Raw genomic sequence first — 13,830 nt, forward strand, 5'->3', positions numbered from 1 at the left:
CACCATTGGTTCAGCATACAGAGCTGAAGAGGTCGCATGTGAAAACGAGCAAAGGGGATCGCGTCTGATGCAGCAGTCATAAGACCTAGAATTTCCATGCATAAGGCTACCGAAGGGAATGATTGTGACTGAAGGTTTCGACAAGCTGATATCAATTTTAGACGTCTCTTGTCTGTCAAAGATAGAGTCATGGACACTGAATCTATCTGGAAACCCAAAAAGGTTACCCTTGTCTGAGGAATCAATGAACTTTTTAGTAAATTGATCCTCCAACCATGATCTTGAAGAAACACCACAAGTCGATTCGTATGAGATTCTGCTAAATGTAAAGACTGAGCAAGTACCAAGATATCGTCCAAATAAGGAAATACCACAATACCCTGTTCTCTGATTACAGACAGAAGGGCACCGAGAACCTTTGTAAAAATTCTTGGAGCTGTTGCTAGACCAAACGGTAGAGCCACAAACTGGTAATGCTTGTCTAGGAAAGAGAATCTCAGAAACTGAAAGTGATCTGGATGAATCGGAATATGTAGATATGCATCCTGTAAATCTATTGTAGACATATAATGCCCTTGCTGAACAAAAGGCAGGATAGTCCTTATAGTTACCATTTTGAATGTTGGTATCCTTACATAACGATTCAATATCTTTAGATCCAGAACTGGTCTGAAGGAATTCTCCTTCTTTGGTACAATGAAAAGATTTGAATAAAACCCCAACCCCCGTTCCAGAACTGGAACTGGCATAATTACTCCAGCCAACTCTAGATCTGAAACACATTTCAGAAATGCTTGAGCCTTCGCTGGATTTACTGGGACACGGGAAAGAAAAAATCTCTTTGCAGGAGGTCTTATTTTGAAGCCAATTCTGTACCCTTCTGAAACAATGTTCTGAATCCAAAGATTGTGAACAGATTTGATCCAAATTTCTTTGAAAAAACGTAATCTGCCCCCTACCAGCTGAGCTGGAATGAGGGCCGCACCTTCATGTGGACTTAGAAGCTGGCTTTGATTTTCTAGAAGTCTTGGATTTATTCCAGACTGGAGATGGTTTCCAAACTGATACCGCTCCTGAGGATGAAGGATCAGGTTTCTGTTCCTTGTTGTGACGAAAGGAACGAAAACGATTATTAGACCTGAATTTACCTTTAGATTTTTTTATCCTGTGGTAAAAAAGTTCCTTTCCCTCCAGTAACAGTTGAAATAATAGAATCCAACTGAGAACCAAATAATTTATTACCCTGGAAAGAAAGGGAAAGCAGAGTAGACTTAGAAGACATATCAGCATTCCAAGTTTTAAGCCATAAAGCTCTTCTAGCTAAAATAGCTAGAGACATATACCTGACATCAACCCTAATGATATCAAAGATGGCATCACAAATAAAATTATTAGCATGTTGAAGAAGAATAATAATGCTATGAGAATTATGATCTGTGACTTGTTGCGCTAAAGCTTCCAACCAAAAAGTTGAAGCTGCAGCAACATCCGCCAAAGATATAGCAGGTCTAAGAAGATTACCTGAACACAAATAGGCTTTTCTTAGAAAGGATTCAATTTTCCTATCTAAAGGATCCTTAAAGGAAGTACCATCTGCCGTAGGAATCTTAGTACGCTTAGCAAGAGTAGAGACAGCCCCATCAACCTTAGGGATTTTGTCCCAAAACTCTAATCTGTCAGATGGCACAGGATATAATTGCTTAAAACGTTTAGAGGGAGTGAATGAATTACCCAAATTATTCCATTCCCTGGAAATTACTTCAGAAATAGCACTAGGAACAGGAAAAACTTCTGGAATAACTACAGGAGATTTAAAAACTTTATCTAAACGTTTAGATTTAGTATCAAGAGGACCAGAATCCTCAATTTCTAAAGCAATTAGAACTTCTTTAAGTAAAGAACGAATAAATTCCATTTTAAATAAATATGAAGATTTATCAGCATCAACCTCTGAGACAGAATCCTCTGAACCAGAAGAACCATTATCAGAATCAGAATGATGATGTTCATTTAAAAATTCATCTGAACAATGAGAAGTTTTAAAAGATTTTTTATGTTTACTAGAAGGAGGAATAACAGACAAAGCCTTCTTAATGGATTCAGAAACAAAATCTCTTATGTTATCAGGAACACTCTGAGTATTAGATGTTGACGGAACAGCAACAGGTAATGGAACTTTACTAAAGGAATTAACAAGTTTGTCATGACATTCAATACAAACAACAGCTGGAGGAACAGATACCAAAAGTTTACAGCAGATACACTTAGCTTTGGTAGCTCCAGCACCAGGCAGCGATTTTCCTGAAGTATCTTCTGACTCAGTTGCAACGTGGGACATCTTGCAATATGTAAAAGAAAAAACAACATATAAAGCAAAATAGATCAAATTCCTTAAATGACAGTTTCAGGAATGGGAAAAAATGCCAGTGAACAAGCTTCTAGCAACCAGAAGCAATAAATAATGAGACTTAAATAATGTGGAGACAAAAGTGACGCCCATATTTTTTTAGCGCCAAATAAGACGCCCACATTATTTGGCGCCTAAATGCTTTTGGCGCCAAAAATGACGCCACATCCAGAACGCCGACACTTTTGACGCAAAAAAACGTCAAAAAAAATGACGCAACTTCCGGCGACGCGTATGACGCCGGAAACAGAAAAAAAAATTTGCGCCAAAAAAGTCCGCGCCAAGAATGACGCAATAAAATGAAGCATTTTCAGCCCCCGCGAGCCTAACAGCCCACAGGGAAAAGTAAAATTTTTAAGGTAAGAAAAAATGATTGAATCAAATGCATTATCCCAAATATGAAACTGACTGTCTGAAAATAAGGAATGTTGAACATCCTGAGTCAAGGCAAATAAATGTTTGAATACATATATTTAGAACTTTATTAAAAAAGTGCCCAACCATAGCTTAGAGTGTCACAGAAAATAAGACTTACTTACCCCAGGACACTCATCTACATGTAGTAGAAAGCCAAACCAGTACTGAAACGAAAATCAGCAGAGGTAATGGTATATATAAGAGTATATCGTCGATCTGAAAAGGGAGGTAAGAGATGAATCTCTACGACCGATAACAGAGAACCTATGAAATAGACCCCGTAGAAGGAGATCATTGCATTCAAACAGGCAATACTCTCCTCACATCCCTCTGACATTCACTGCACGCTGAGAGGAAAACCGGGCTCCAACCTGCTGCGGAGCGCATATCAACGTAGAATCTAGCACAAACTTACTTCACCACCTCCATAGGAGGCAAAGTTTGTAAAACTGATTTGTGGGTGTGGTGAGGGGTGTATTTGTAGGCATTTTGAGGTTTGGGAAACTTTGCCCCTCCTGGTAGGAATGTATATCCCATAAGTCACTAGCTCATGGACTCTTGCTAATTACATGAAAGAAAAAAAAAAAAAACATGCAACATACAAATTCAGCATATAATCAAAGAAGTTTATATATAAACAGGAAAAGGTTAAAGGATGTGTCTCAGGAAACATTGGGTCTTCAGCTTTAAAGGGACATTATACACATTTTTTCTTTGCATAAATGTTTTGTAAATGATTTATATAGCCCGTAAAGTTTTTTTTTTTTTAAATGTATAGTTTTGCTTATTTTTAAAAAAAACATTGCTCTGATTTTCAGACTCCTAACCAAGCCCCAAAGTGTTATGAGAATACCTTCTCCAGCTTGCTCCTGTTTGTGTAAATGGTCTTTTCATATGCAAAGGAAGGGGGGGGGGGGGGGAAGTGTGTCTTATTTTCCTGTGGGCTTTTCAGCTACTTTTTTTGCAGTGGGCTTTTCAACAGAGCTAAACTGAGAGCTTCTAAGTAAGTTTTAAACAGTTTTATACTGGATTTTTATATCAGTATCTGTGCATCTTATTCTTTATAGTAGTGACTATTACATGCAGTTATATGAAAATGAGTATACTGTCCCTTTAAGTGTTGACAAAACCTAGTTTTGCTTTACACACACACACACATACTAATTACTTAATAGTGAATACAGTTTAATATCATCCTCACACATGTTCATACTCCTGTATACATAAAATAATATTATTATTATTATTTTGGCCAGAGTCCTAAAGACTCATGTAGAATTATGTAGGGTAGTTTGATTTAATGTTGTGAACATAGAAACCGATGGTATTTTAAACAGCATCTCTCCTGCCACTTTCAAAACCTCTACTAATAAAACAGAACGCTAAACACAGCTCTGTTCCAGACATATATGTCTAATTGAGCAATTAGCTGCACTGTTTACTAATTAATGGGAGCCATCACATATTCAGCTCTGAGCTCACATACAAATCAATTTTTTACTGGGGGGGTGCTTTGTCTCCTGGGAGACCTAAATAGCATACAGTTAAAAACTGCAGCCTGCATTAGCAATGCAAGATTGTAATGAAACTAATGTACGCTTCTGATAACAGCAAAAAGATTAAAGTCTCAGTAAATCTATTCCCCCTGGAACAAAATAAGACCTCTGCTCACCAATAAATCAAAGTTTCCAATTATAAGTGATTATATGATCTTCCTTGGTGCCTCCTGACATTGACTAGTTAAAAACTTCAAAGAAATGGACTTCAGAACTCCTCCCCTTAAATAGTAAAGCTATGTCCAACTTAGAAAGAAAAGGAAGATTGTTCTGCCCAATAATCATAGAACAAACAAAGCACGCTAAAAGAAAAAAAAAGTGTTTAGGTGGGGCCACATGGTCACTTAATAGGGGGAAATAGATTAATCAGTAAATCTAAATATTGATCTCTCATTGGTTGGTAAAAATCCTCATTTTAGGAAATAAAATTCCTCAAGAGTAAATAGTTTACCAAATAAGATTTGCAAAGAAATCACCAATCAATTCCTAAAGCCTGATAAATACAAGTGTTTAGGATACCGTGGCTGAAGTAGTTGAAGTCCCCAGCTTAAAAAAGTGGTAGTTTCTTCAGGAACACTACTATAAAATTAGTTTCCCTTAATGTGTTCCAAACGAGTTATACCTACTACAGAGCATGAAATGCATTAGGAAATTGTTCCTTCAAGGTTTTTTTTTTGTATTTGAAATCACTGTTTTTGCACATTAAAACCATCACCTGTTCTACAGGATATTCCCATACCAATAGACTGAGCATGCAAGTAAAGCATACTTTTCATTATGGCGGAGAAGGGGTTAATAAGCTCAACCAGCTAGTCCACAATCAAAATCTTTTCCTCATACATCCACTGGGAGATTAATCTGTGCTTTTGTCTTCTCTATACATACATTTTTTCTATGTAGAAAAACCTGTTACTCATTTCAGCATAGGTGGCGAAATAACAGGCAAAAGTAGATATTTCAAACAAATAAAAAAAAGTGAGCTGACTAGAAAAACAGAATTTATGTTTACCTGATAAATTTCTTTCTCCAACGGTGTGTCCGGTCCACGGCGTCATCCTTACTTGTGGGATATTCTCTTCCCCAACAGGAAATGGCAAAGAGCCCAGCAAAGCTGGTCACATGATCCCTCCTAGGCTCCGCCTACCCCAGTCATTCGACCGACGTTAAGGAGGAACCATATGGTACCGTGGTGACTGTAGTTAAAGAAAATAAATTATCAGACCTGATTAAAAAAACCAGGGCGGGCCGTGGACCGGACACACCGTTGGAGAAAGAAATTTATCAGGTAAACATAAATTCTGTTTTCTCCAACATAGGTGTGTCCGGTCCACGGCGTCATCCTTACTTGTGGGAACCAATACCAAAGCTTTAGGACACGGATGAAGGGAGGGAGCAAATCAGGTCACCTAAATGGAAGGCACCACGGCTTGCAAAACCTTTCTCCCAAAAATAGCCTCAGAAGAAGCAAAAGTATCAAACTTGTAAAATTTGGTAAAAGTGTGCAGTGAAGACCAAGTCGCTGCCCTACATATCTGATCAACAGAAGCCTCGTTCTTGAAGGCCCATGTGGAAGCCACAGCCCTAGTGGAATGAGCTGTGATTCTTTCGGGAGGCTGCCGTCCGGCAGTCTCGTAAGCCAATCTGATGATGCTTTTAATCCAAAAAGAGAGAGAGGTAGAAGTAGCTTTTTGACCTCTCCTTTTACCTGAGTAAACAACAAACAAGGAAGATGTTTGTCTAAAATCCTTCGTAGCATCTAAATAGAATTTTAGAGCGCGAACGACATCCAAATTGTGCAACAAACGTTCCTTCTTTGAAACTGGTTTCGGACACAGAGAAGGTACGATAATCTCCTGGTTAATGTTTTTGTTAGAAACAACTTTTGGAAGAAAACCAGGTTTAGTACGTAAAACCACCTTATCTGCATGGAACACCAGATAAGGAGGGGAACACTGCAGAGCAGATAATTCTGAAACTCTTCTAGCAGAAGAAATTGCAACTAAAAACAAAACTTTCCAAGATAATAACTTAATATCAACGGAATGTAAGGGTTCAAACGGAACCCCCTGAAGAACTGAAAGAACTAAATTGAGACTCCAAGGAGGAGTCAAGGGTTTGTAAACAGGCTTAATCCTAACCAGAGCCTGAACAAAGGCTTGAACGTCTGGCACAGCTGCCAGCTTTTTGTGAAGTAACACCGACAAGGCAGAAATCTGTCCCTTCAGGGAACTTGCCGATAATCCTTTTTCCAATCCTTCTTGAAGGAAGGATAGAATCCTAGGAATCTTAACCTTGTCCCAAGGGAATCCTTTAGATTCACACCAACAGATATATTTTTTCCAAATTTTGTGGTAAATCTTTCTAGTTACAGGCTTTCTGGCCTGAACAAGAGTATCGATAACAGAATCTGAGAAACCTCGCTTCGATAAAATCAAGCGTTCAATCTCCAGGCAGTCAGCTGGAGTGAAACCAGATTCGGATGTTCGAACGGACCCTGAACAAGAAGGTCTCGTCTCAAAGGTAGCTTCCAAGGTGGAGCCGATGACATATTCACCAGATCTGCATACCAAGTCCTGCGTGGCCACGCAGGAGCTATCAATATCACCGACGCCCTCTCCTGATTGATCCTGGCTACCAGCCTGGGGATGAGAGGAAACGGCGGGAACACATAAGCTAGTTTGAAGGTCCAAGGTGCTACTAGTGCATCCACTAGAGCCGCCTTGGGATCCCTGGATCTGGACCCGTAACAGGGAACTTTGAAGTTCTGACGAGAGGCCATTAGATCCATGTCTGGAATGCCCCACAGCAGAGTGACTTGGGCAAAGACTTCCGGATGGAGTTCCCACTCCCCCGGATGCAATGTCTGACGACTCAGAAAATCCGCTTCCCAATTTTCCACTCCCGGGATGTGGATAGCAGACAGGTGGCAGGAGTGAGACTCCGCCCATAGAACAATCTTGGTCACTTCTTCCATCGCTAGGGAACTCCTTGTTCCCCCCTGATGGTTGATGTACGCAACAGTCGTCATGTTGTCTGATTGAAACCGTATGAACTTGGTCCTCGCTAGCTGAGGCCAAGCCTTGAGAGCATTGAATATCGCTCTCAGTTCCAGAATATTTATCGGTAGAAGAGATTCTTCCCGAGACCAAAGACCCTGAGCTTTCAGGGATCCCCAGACCGCGCCCCAGCCCATCAGACTGGCGTCGGTCGTGACAATGACCCACTCTGGTCTGCGGAATGTCATCCCTTGTGACAGGTTGTCCAGGGACAGCCACCAACGGAGTGAGTCTCTGGTCCTCTGATTTACTTGTATCTTTGGAGACAAGTCTGTATAGTCCCCATTCCACTGACTGAGCATGCACAGTTGTAATGGTCTTAGATGAATGCGCGCAAAAGGAACTATGTCCATTGCCGCTACCATCAACCCGATCACTTCCATGCACTGAGCTACGGAAGGAAGAGGAACAGAATGAAGTATCCGACAAGAGTCCAGAAGTTTTGTTTTTCTGGCCTCTGTTAGAAAAATCCTCATTTCTGAGGAGTCTATAATTGTTCCCAAGAAGGGAACCCTTGTTGACGGGGATAGAGAACTCTTTTCCACGTTCACTTTCCAGCCGTGAGATCTGAGAAAGGCCAGGACGATGTCCGTGTGAGCCTTTGCTCGAGGAAGGGACGACGCTTGAATCAGAATGTCGTCCAGGTAGGGTACTACTGCAATGCCCCTTGGTCTTAGCACCGCTAGAAGGGACCCTAGTACCTTTGTGAAAATGCTTGGAGCAGTGGCTAATCCGAAAGGAAGCGCCACAAACTGGTAATGTTTGTCCAGGAATGCAAACCTTAGGAACCGATGATGTTCCTTGTGGATAGGAATATGTAGATACGCATCCTTTAAATCCACCGTGGTCATAAATTGACCTTCCTGGATGGAAGGAAGGATAGTTCGAATGGTTTCCATCTTGAACGATGGGACCTTGAGAAATTTGTTTAAGATCTTGAGATCTAAGATTGGTCTGAACGTTCCCTCTTTTTTGGGAACTATGAACAGATTGGAGTAGAACCCCATCCCTTGTTCTCTTAATGGAACAGGATGAATCACTCCCATTTTTAACAGGTCTTCTACACAATGTAAGAACGCCTGTCTTTTTATGTGGTCTGAAGACAACTGAGACCTGTGGAACCTCCCCCTTGGGGGAAGTCCCTTGAATTCCAGAAGATAACCCTGGGAGACTATTTCTAGCGCCCAAGGATCCAGAACATCTCTTGCCCAAGCCTGAGCGAAGAGAGAGAGTCTGCCCCCCACCAGATCCGGTCCCGGATCGGGGGCCAATATTTCATGCTGACTTGGTAGCAGTGGCAGGTTTCTTGGCCTGCTTTCCCTTGTTCCAGCCTTGCATTGGTCTCCAAGCTGGCTTGGCCTGAAAAGTATTACCCTCTTGCTTAGAGGACGTAGCACCTTGGGCTGGTCCGTTTTTACGAAAGGGACGAAAATTAGGTCTATTTTTTGCCTTGAAAGGCCGATCCTGAGGAAGGGCGTGGCCCTTACCCCCAGTGATATCAGAGATAATCTCTTTCAAGTCGGGACCAAACAGCGTTTTCCCCTTGAAAGGAATGTTTAGTAGTTTGTTCTTGGAAGACGCATCAGCCGACCAAGATTTCAACCAAAGCGCTCTGCGCGCCACAATAGCAAACCCAGAATTCTTAGCCGCTAACCTAGCCAATTGCAAAGTGGCGTCTAGAGTGAAAGCATTAGCCAATTTGAGAGCATTGATTCTGTCCATAATCTCCTCATAAGGAGGAGAATCACTAAAAAACTCTAAGCCATCTCCGTGGAGATGTTGCCTGTACAACGGCAAAGAGAATGACTGGGGTAGGCGGAGCCTAGGAGGGATCATGTGACCAGCTTTGCTGGGCTCTTTGCCATTTCCTGTTGGGGAAGAGAATATCCCACAAGTAAGGATGACGCCGTGGACCGGACACACCTATGTTGGAGAAATATCACCTGAACATATCTATGTAAAAAAGGAAAATACTTTACCCCAAAATTTACTAAGTATTTAGACCCCACTGTAAAGAGACTTTAAGCAGCAAATCAAAGAAATTGCAAGGAAGCGTGCGACTGGCAAGTGCAGACACAGTCATGTTATTTTCCTATTCAGTTTAAGGAAATTTACTTTGAAATCTCAGGAGATTTCAGTGAAATCTCATAAGAACAAAGCAAAGTAAGACCTAAGTACTGCTGATTGGATATTCCCCCTCTCCAACTTGCAGCTGGACAGAGTTAATATACACTTTTTTTTTCTCTGTATTTGCAGAGTCTCGTCAGGATATAGAAACTGAAATGGTACAAAGCTCTAAAACGTGTGTTTAGAATGATGAACGTAGATCTCACAAGCTCTATGCATATAATCTGTGTTGACAAAAAAAACCAACAACAAAAAAAAACAAACACCACATTTGTATTCTAAAATCCATGAGCATAATTAAAATAGTTACTAGGAGTCATATTTAAAAAGGCAAAAATAAGTGGTGAATAGCAAAAGAAAGGTCACATGTCATCTGTTTGATAAGGATTTAGACTTTACTAAAATAAAATTATCTTTGATCAAATTGAATTACAATTGCAATAGTAGAGGCAAAGAAAGTGTGTTGCCTGTTCAGCACATGTCCCTTGTAATCAGTGGCTGTATGGTTTGTGGGAGCAAGTTGGCAGATGTAGCCGCTGGAGAAATGAGTAACATGCAGCTTTGAAATAAGCTGTTTGTTCAAAGCATATGAGCATTGTTTAGCACAGCGTGTCCCTAAACACATCCAGCAAGTACTTCCAGATAAACCAGCAGTGAAAGAAACATTCAAATTGGGATAGTACCGCAAACAAATATATTCATGAAACAATATCAACAAAAAACTTAATATGCATTCATGAAACAAAACCCTCAAATAAATAGCAGTGGTGGTTTTCTTCTATTCAAGAAGTTCTGCCTGCTAAAAATCTGTAACACTGAGGTAAACCAGTCATACAATACAGGTTATAAATATGGATATTTGTATGTTTGTCAGCACTCACCTGCACAAACAATGGAATTGTGTTAAGCCTGTATATTTCCATGCGGTTCACTGGGTCTCTGGCCAGAATGTGTAGTGCTCCAGTGCATCCTTCAACTATCTCCTCCATCTTCACTCCATCCTAAAGAAAAAATCCAAGACAAAAAATCGTTAGACATTTAGAACATTTTGAGTTCCAAAAATAGTGTGCACTACAAAGCAAAAGCTAAATAAAAAACATAACGTACAAAATATTTTAATACTTTCTTAGAGGGCAATTCCTATCTGTTCACTTTTGTCAATAATATAAGTTGAGATCCGTAATTTGGCTTTGTTAAAAGGGACAATCAACACCAATAATTGTATTGTTTAAAAATATAGATAATCCCTTTATTACCCATTCCCCAGTTTTTCTCCGAAAACATGGTTATATTAATCTATTTTTAACCTCTCTGATAACCTTGTATATCTTCTGACAGGCTCCTTATCACATGGACATTTAATTTATTTATTATCTATGGACTTGCATTTAGGCAATTAGAGCAGTGTCAGTCACAACTTTATGGGCGTGAGCAGAATGTTATCTATATGACCCACATGAACTAGCAGTCTCCTGTTGTGAAAAGCTAATAAAAAAGCATGTGATAAGAGGATGTCTGTGGCTTAGAAACACATTCCTAAACCATTGTTTTGAAACTATTCTTACCAAAAGAGAATATGTGTGTGTGTGTGTATGTATATCTATGTGTGTGTGTGTATATCTATGTGTGTGTGCATATATATATATATATATATATATATATATATATATATATATATATATATATATATATATATATATATATATATATATATATATATATATATATATATATATATATATATATATATATATATATACACATATACGTATATATATATATATATATATATATATATGCGTATATATATATATATATATATATATATATATATATGCGTGCATATAAATATATATATATATATATATATATGTGTATGCATGCATGCGTATGTATGTATGTATGTATGTATGTATGTATGTATGTATGTATGTATGTATGTATGTATGTATGTATGTGATTACTCAAAGCACTGATCTTAAAAGCAAAAAAAGTAGCAAGTAAATATATTACACTGGAGGAAACAAAAGGAAGTTGAAATGGCTGAAATCACATGTTTTCTAGGAATGGAGACAAAGCAGAGGAGGAGAAGTGTTTGTGCTTACTGCCTGATTAATTATTTAGAAAGAAGTGATCTAATCCATCCAATAGCTGGCAGAGGGGGGTTAATTTCTGATTAGGAAGATAAATGTTCTAGTCATTCATTTGAGATAGAGACGGTTCTCCCCATCAGACAGGATGTGGCTAACACCTTACATCACTTTTTTTTTTTTTTTATGTATTATTTAGTTGAAATAATTTTTATTAAAGATCGCACCAAATATAGGTTGACATTACAGTATATTTGAAAGTGTACAGAAGCGCCTTGCAGCCATGCCACTGTTTCAGACATAGCGTATACATCTTCAATTTTGTTGATTACTTCAGACCATCCCGGTGTCCCCTCCTTCCAATGCCTAGCTATGCAGATTCTCGTAGCTGTGCATAGTATACTGATCAATGTATTAGTAGCTGAATTTAGGGATTCCTGGGGTACATGTAGTAAGGCCTGAGAGGCTGTAAGCGTAAAGGTGTTATCTATTATTACTATAAGTAAATGAGAGAGCCTGTCCCATGTAGGTCTTATCTTTGGACAATCCCACCACATGTGGATATAAGTACCAATATCCGAACAACCCCGGTAACACAATCTATTACCTTGAGAGGTATAATGTGAAGTTTTTAGTGGTGTGAGGTACCACCTATACGAGGTTTTAATCGAATTTTCGATGAGATCCGCCCCCACTAGTCCTTTGCTTATTTTAGAGAAAATATGTTGCCATTCCTCTTTCTCGTGTGTTTCCCCCAAGTCTAGTTCCCATTTTTCATGAAGCATTGGCTTTGTTTTGTTTTTAGCCTCTTGTATGATCATTTTTTTTCTTCCTGCCTGGTATCATAATGATTTTTTCTAAAGTGGTATTTGGGGTGGGCACGCTACCCTGTCTATATTTACTTATAGCACTAGAGATTTGGAGATATAAAAACCACTTTAATGTATCTGGTTGTATTTTGTCTCTTAATTGTGTATAAGTCATTATTCTACCGTTTTCCAAAAAATCTGCCACCCTATATAGTCCCTTATTCTCCCATTTAGTTATTTGTCTTTGGAAGTCTGCAGATAGTAGTGGCTCCTAAAGGTATTATCAGTGAGTGGATAGACATTAGCTTCAGAGGTCCCGTAAGGGATCTCCACAGCTGTCTGGATTCCTCTGTGATCTTTAGTTTATATAAAGGTTTGTTTGAGGTGCTATTGGGATTCCATATGATATCTGCTGGTTTACTTAAACCTTTTATATGCGCCTAAATGTTGGGCCATGTTAATCCTTGGCAGTCTTTACTTAGTAATGTGATTTGTGCAAGTCTGGCTGCCTGATAGTAATCTAGCAGGTTGGGCACTCCTGTTCCCCCAATTTGTTTGTGTTGCTTAAGTATATGGGCGGCTATTCTAGCTGTTTTGTTTCCTTGTATTAATCTTATTAGATCTCTATGCGGAATTTTAATAGGTAAAGCACGGAAAAGATGCAATAGCCTTGGTAAGACATTCATCTTTATTGCTGACAATCTGCCAAACCAGGAAAAATTGCCCCTTCTCCATTTCATTATGTCTTTCCTTATGGTTTTAAACATTGGGATATAGTCTGCTCGGTATAGAGTGTCTAGTGCGTTAGTAACATGTATTCCCAGATACTTCATGGAATGTTTGGCCCATTTAAAATCAAAATTAGCTTCTATTAGTTTTTGTGTGTGTGGTGGTAGCGATAATGAGAGAGCCTCACATTTGTCTGAATTTATTTTGAAACCTGATATGTTGGTAAAATCTTCTAATAATTGATATAGATTAGGAAGAGACACCAAGGGCTTTGTGAGTGTAAGCAGGATGTCATCTGCAAACAGAGTTAACTTATGTTCTCCCCTGTACAGTCTAACCCCATAGTTTATGTATTATTTAAAGGGACAGTCTACACCTTAGTTATCTTTTAAAGTCTTACTTTAGATTAAGCTGCAAATATCCTCCTGCACCCTTTCTATATCATGCAGCAGTAACAGGAAAAAAGTTATTTTAAAATGACTATTGTTTCTGGTCATTTTGAAATGGCTGCCAAGATCTTCCCCACTGATGACATCACGGTCTGGGCTGCATTAAAGGCTTCACTAGTTACAAAAGACTCACTAATTGAATTCAACAGATAAGGCTATTCAGTATATAGATGCAGCCTAGATTGTGATG

General features: G+C 39.1%; 1 protein-coding gene across 1 annotated transcript in view; it reads right to left on the minus strand.

Moving 5' to 3' along the window:
* JUP (junction plakoglobin) overlaps nt 1–13,830 on the minus strand; it is a gene marked incomplete in the record, with an annotated part of 133,947 nt that overhangs the window by 6,243 nt on the left and 113,874 nt on the right. Inside the window, 1 exon segment of the mRNA XM_053698828.1 lies at nt 10,445–10,564. Within this exon segment, the coding sequence (XP_053554803.1) occupies nt 10,445–10,564 (120 nt within the window).

This window comes from Bombina bombina, chromosome 1 (assembly GCF_027579735.1).
Source record: "Bombina bombina isolate aBomBom1 chromosome 1, aBomBom1.pri, whole genome shotgun sequence".
Classification (NCBI taxonomy): Eukaryota; Metazoa; Chordata; class Amphibia; order Anura; family Bombinatoridae; genus Bombina; species Bombina bombina.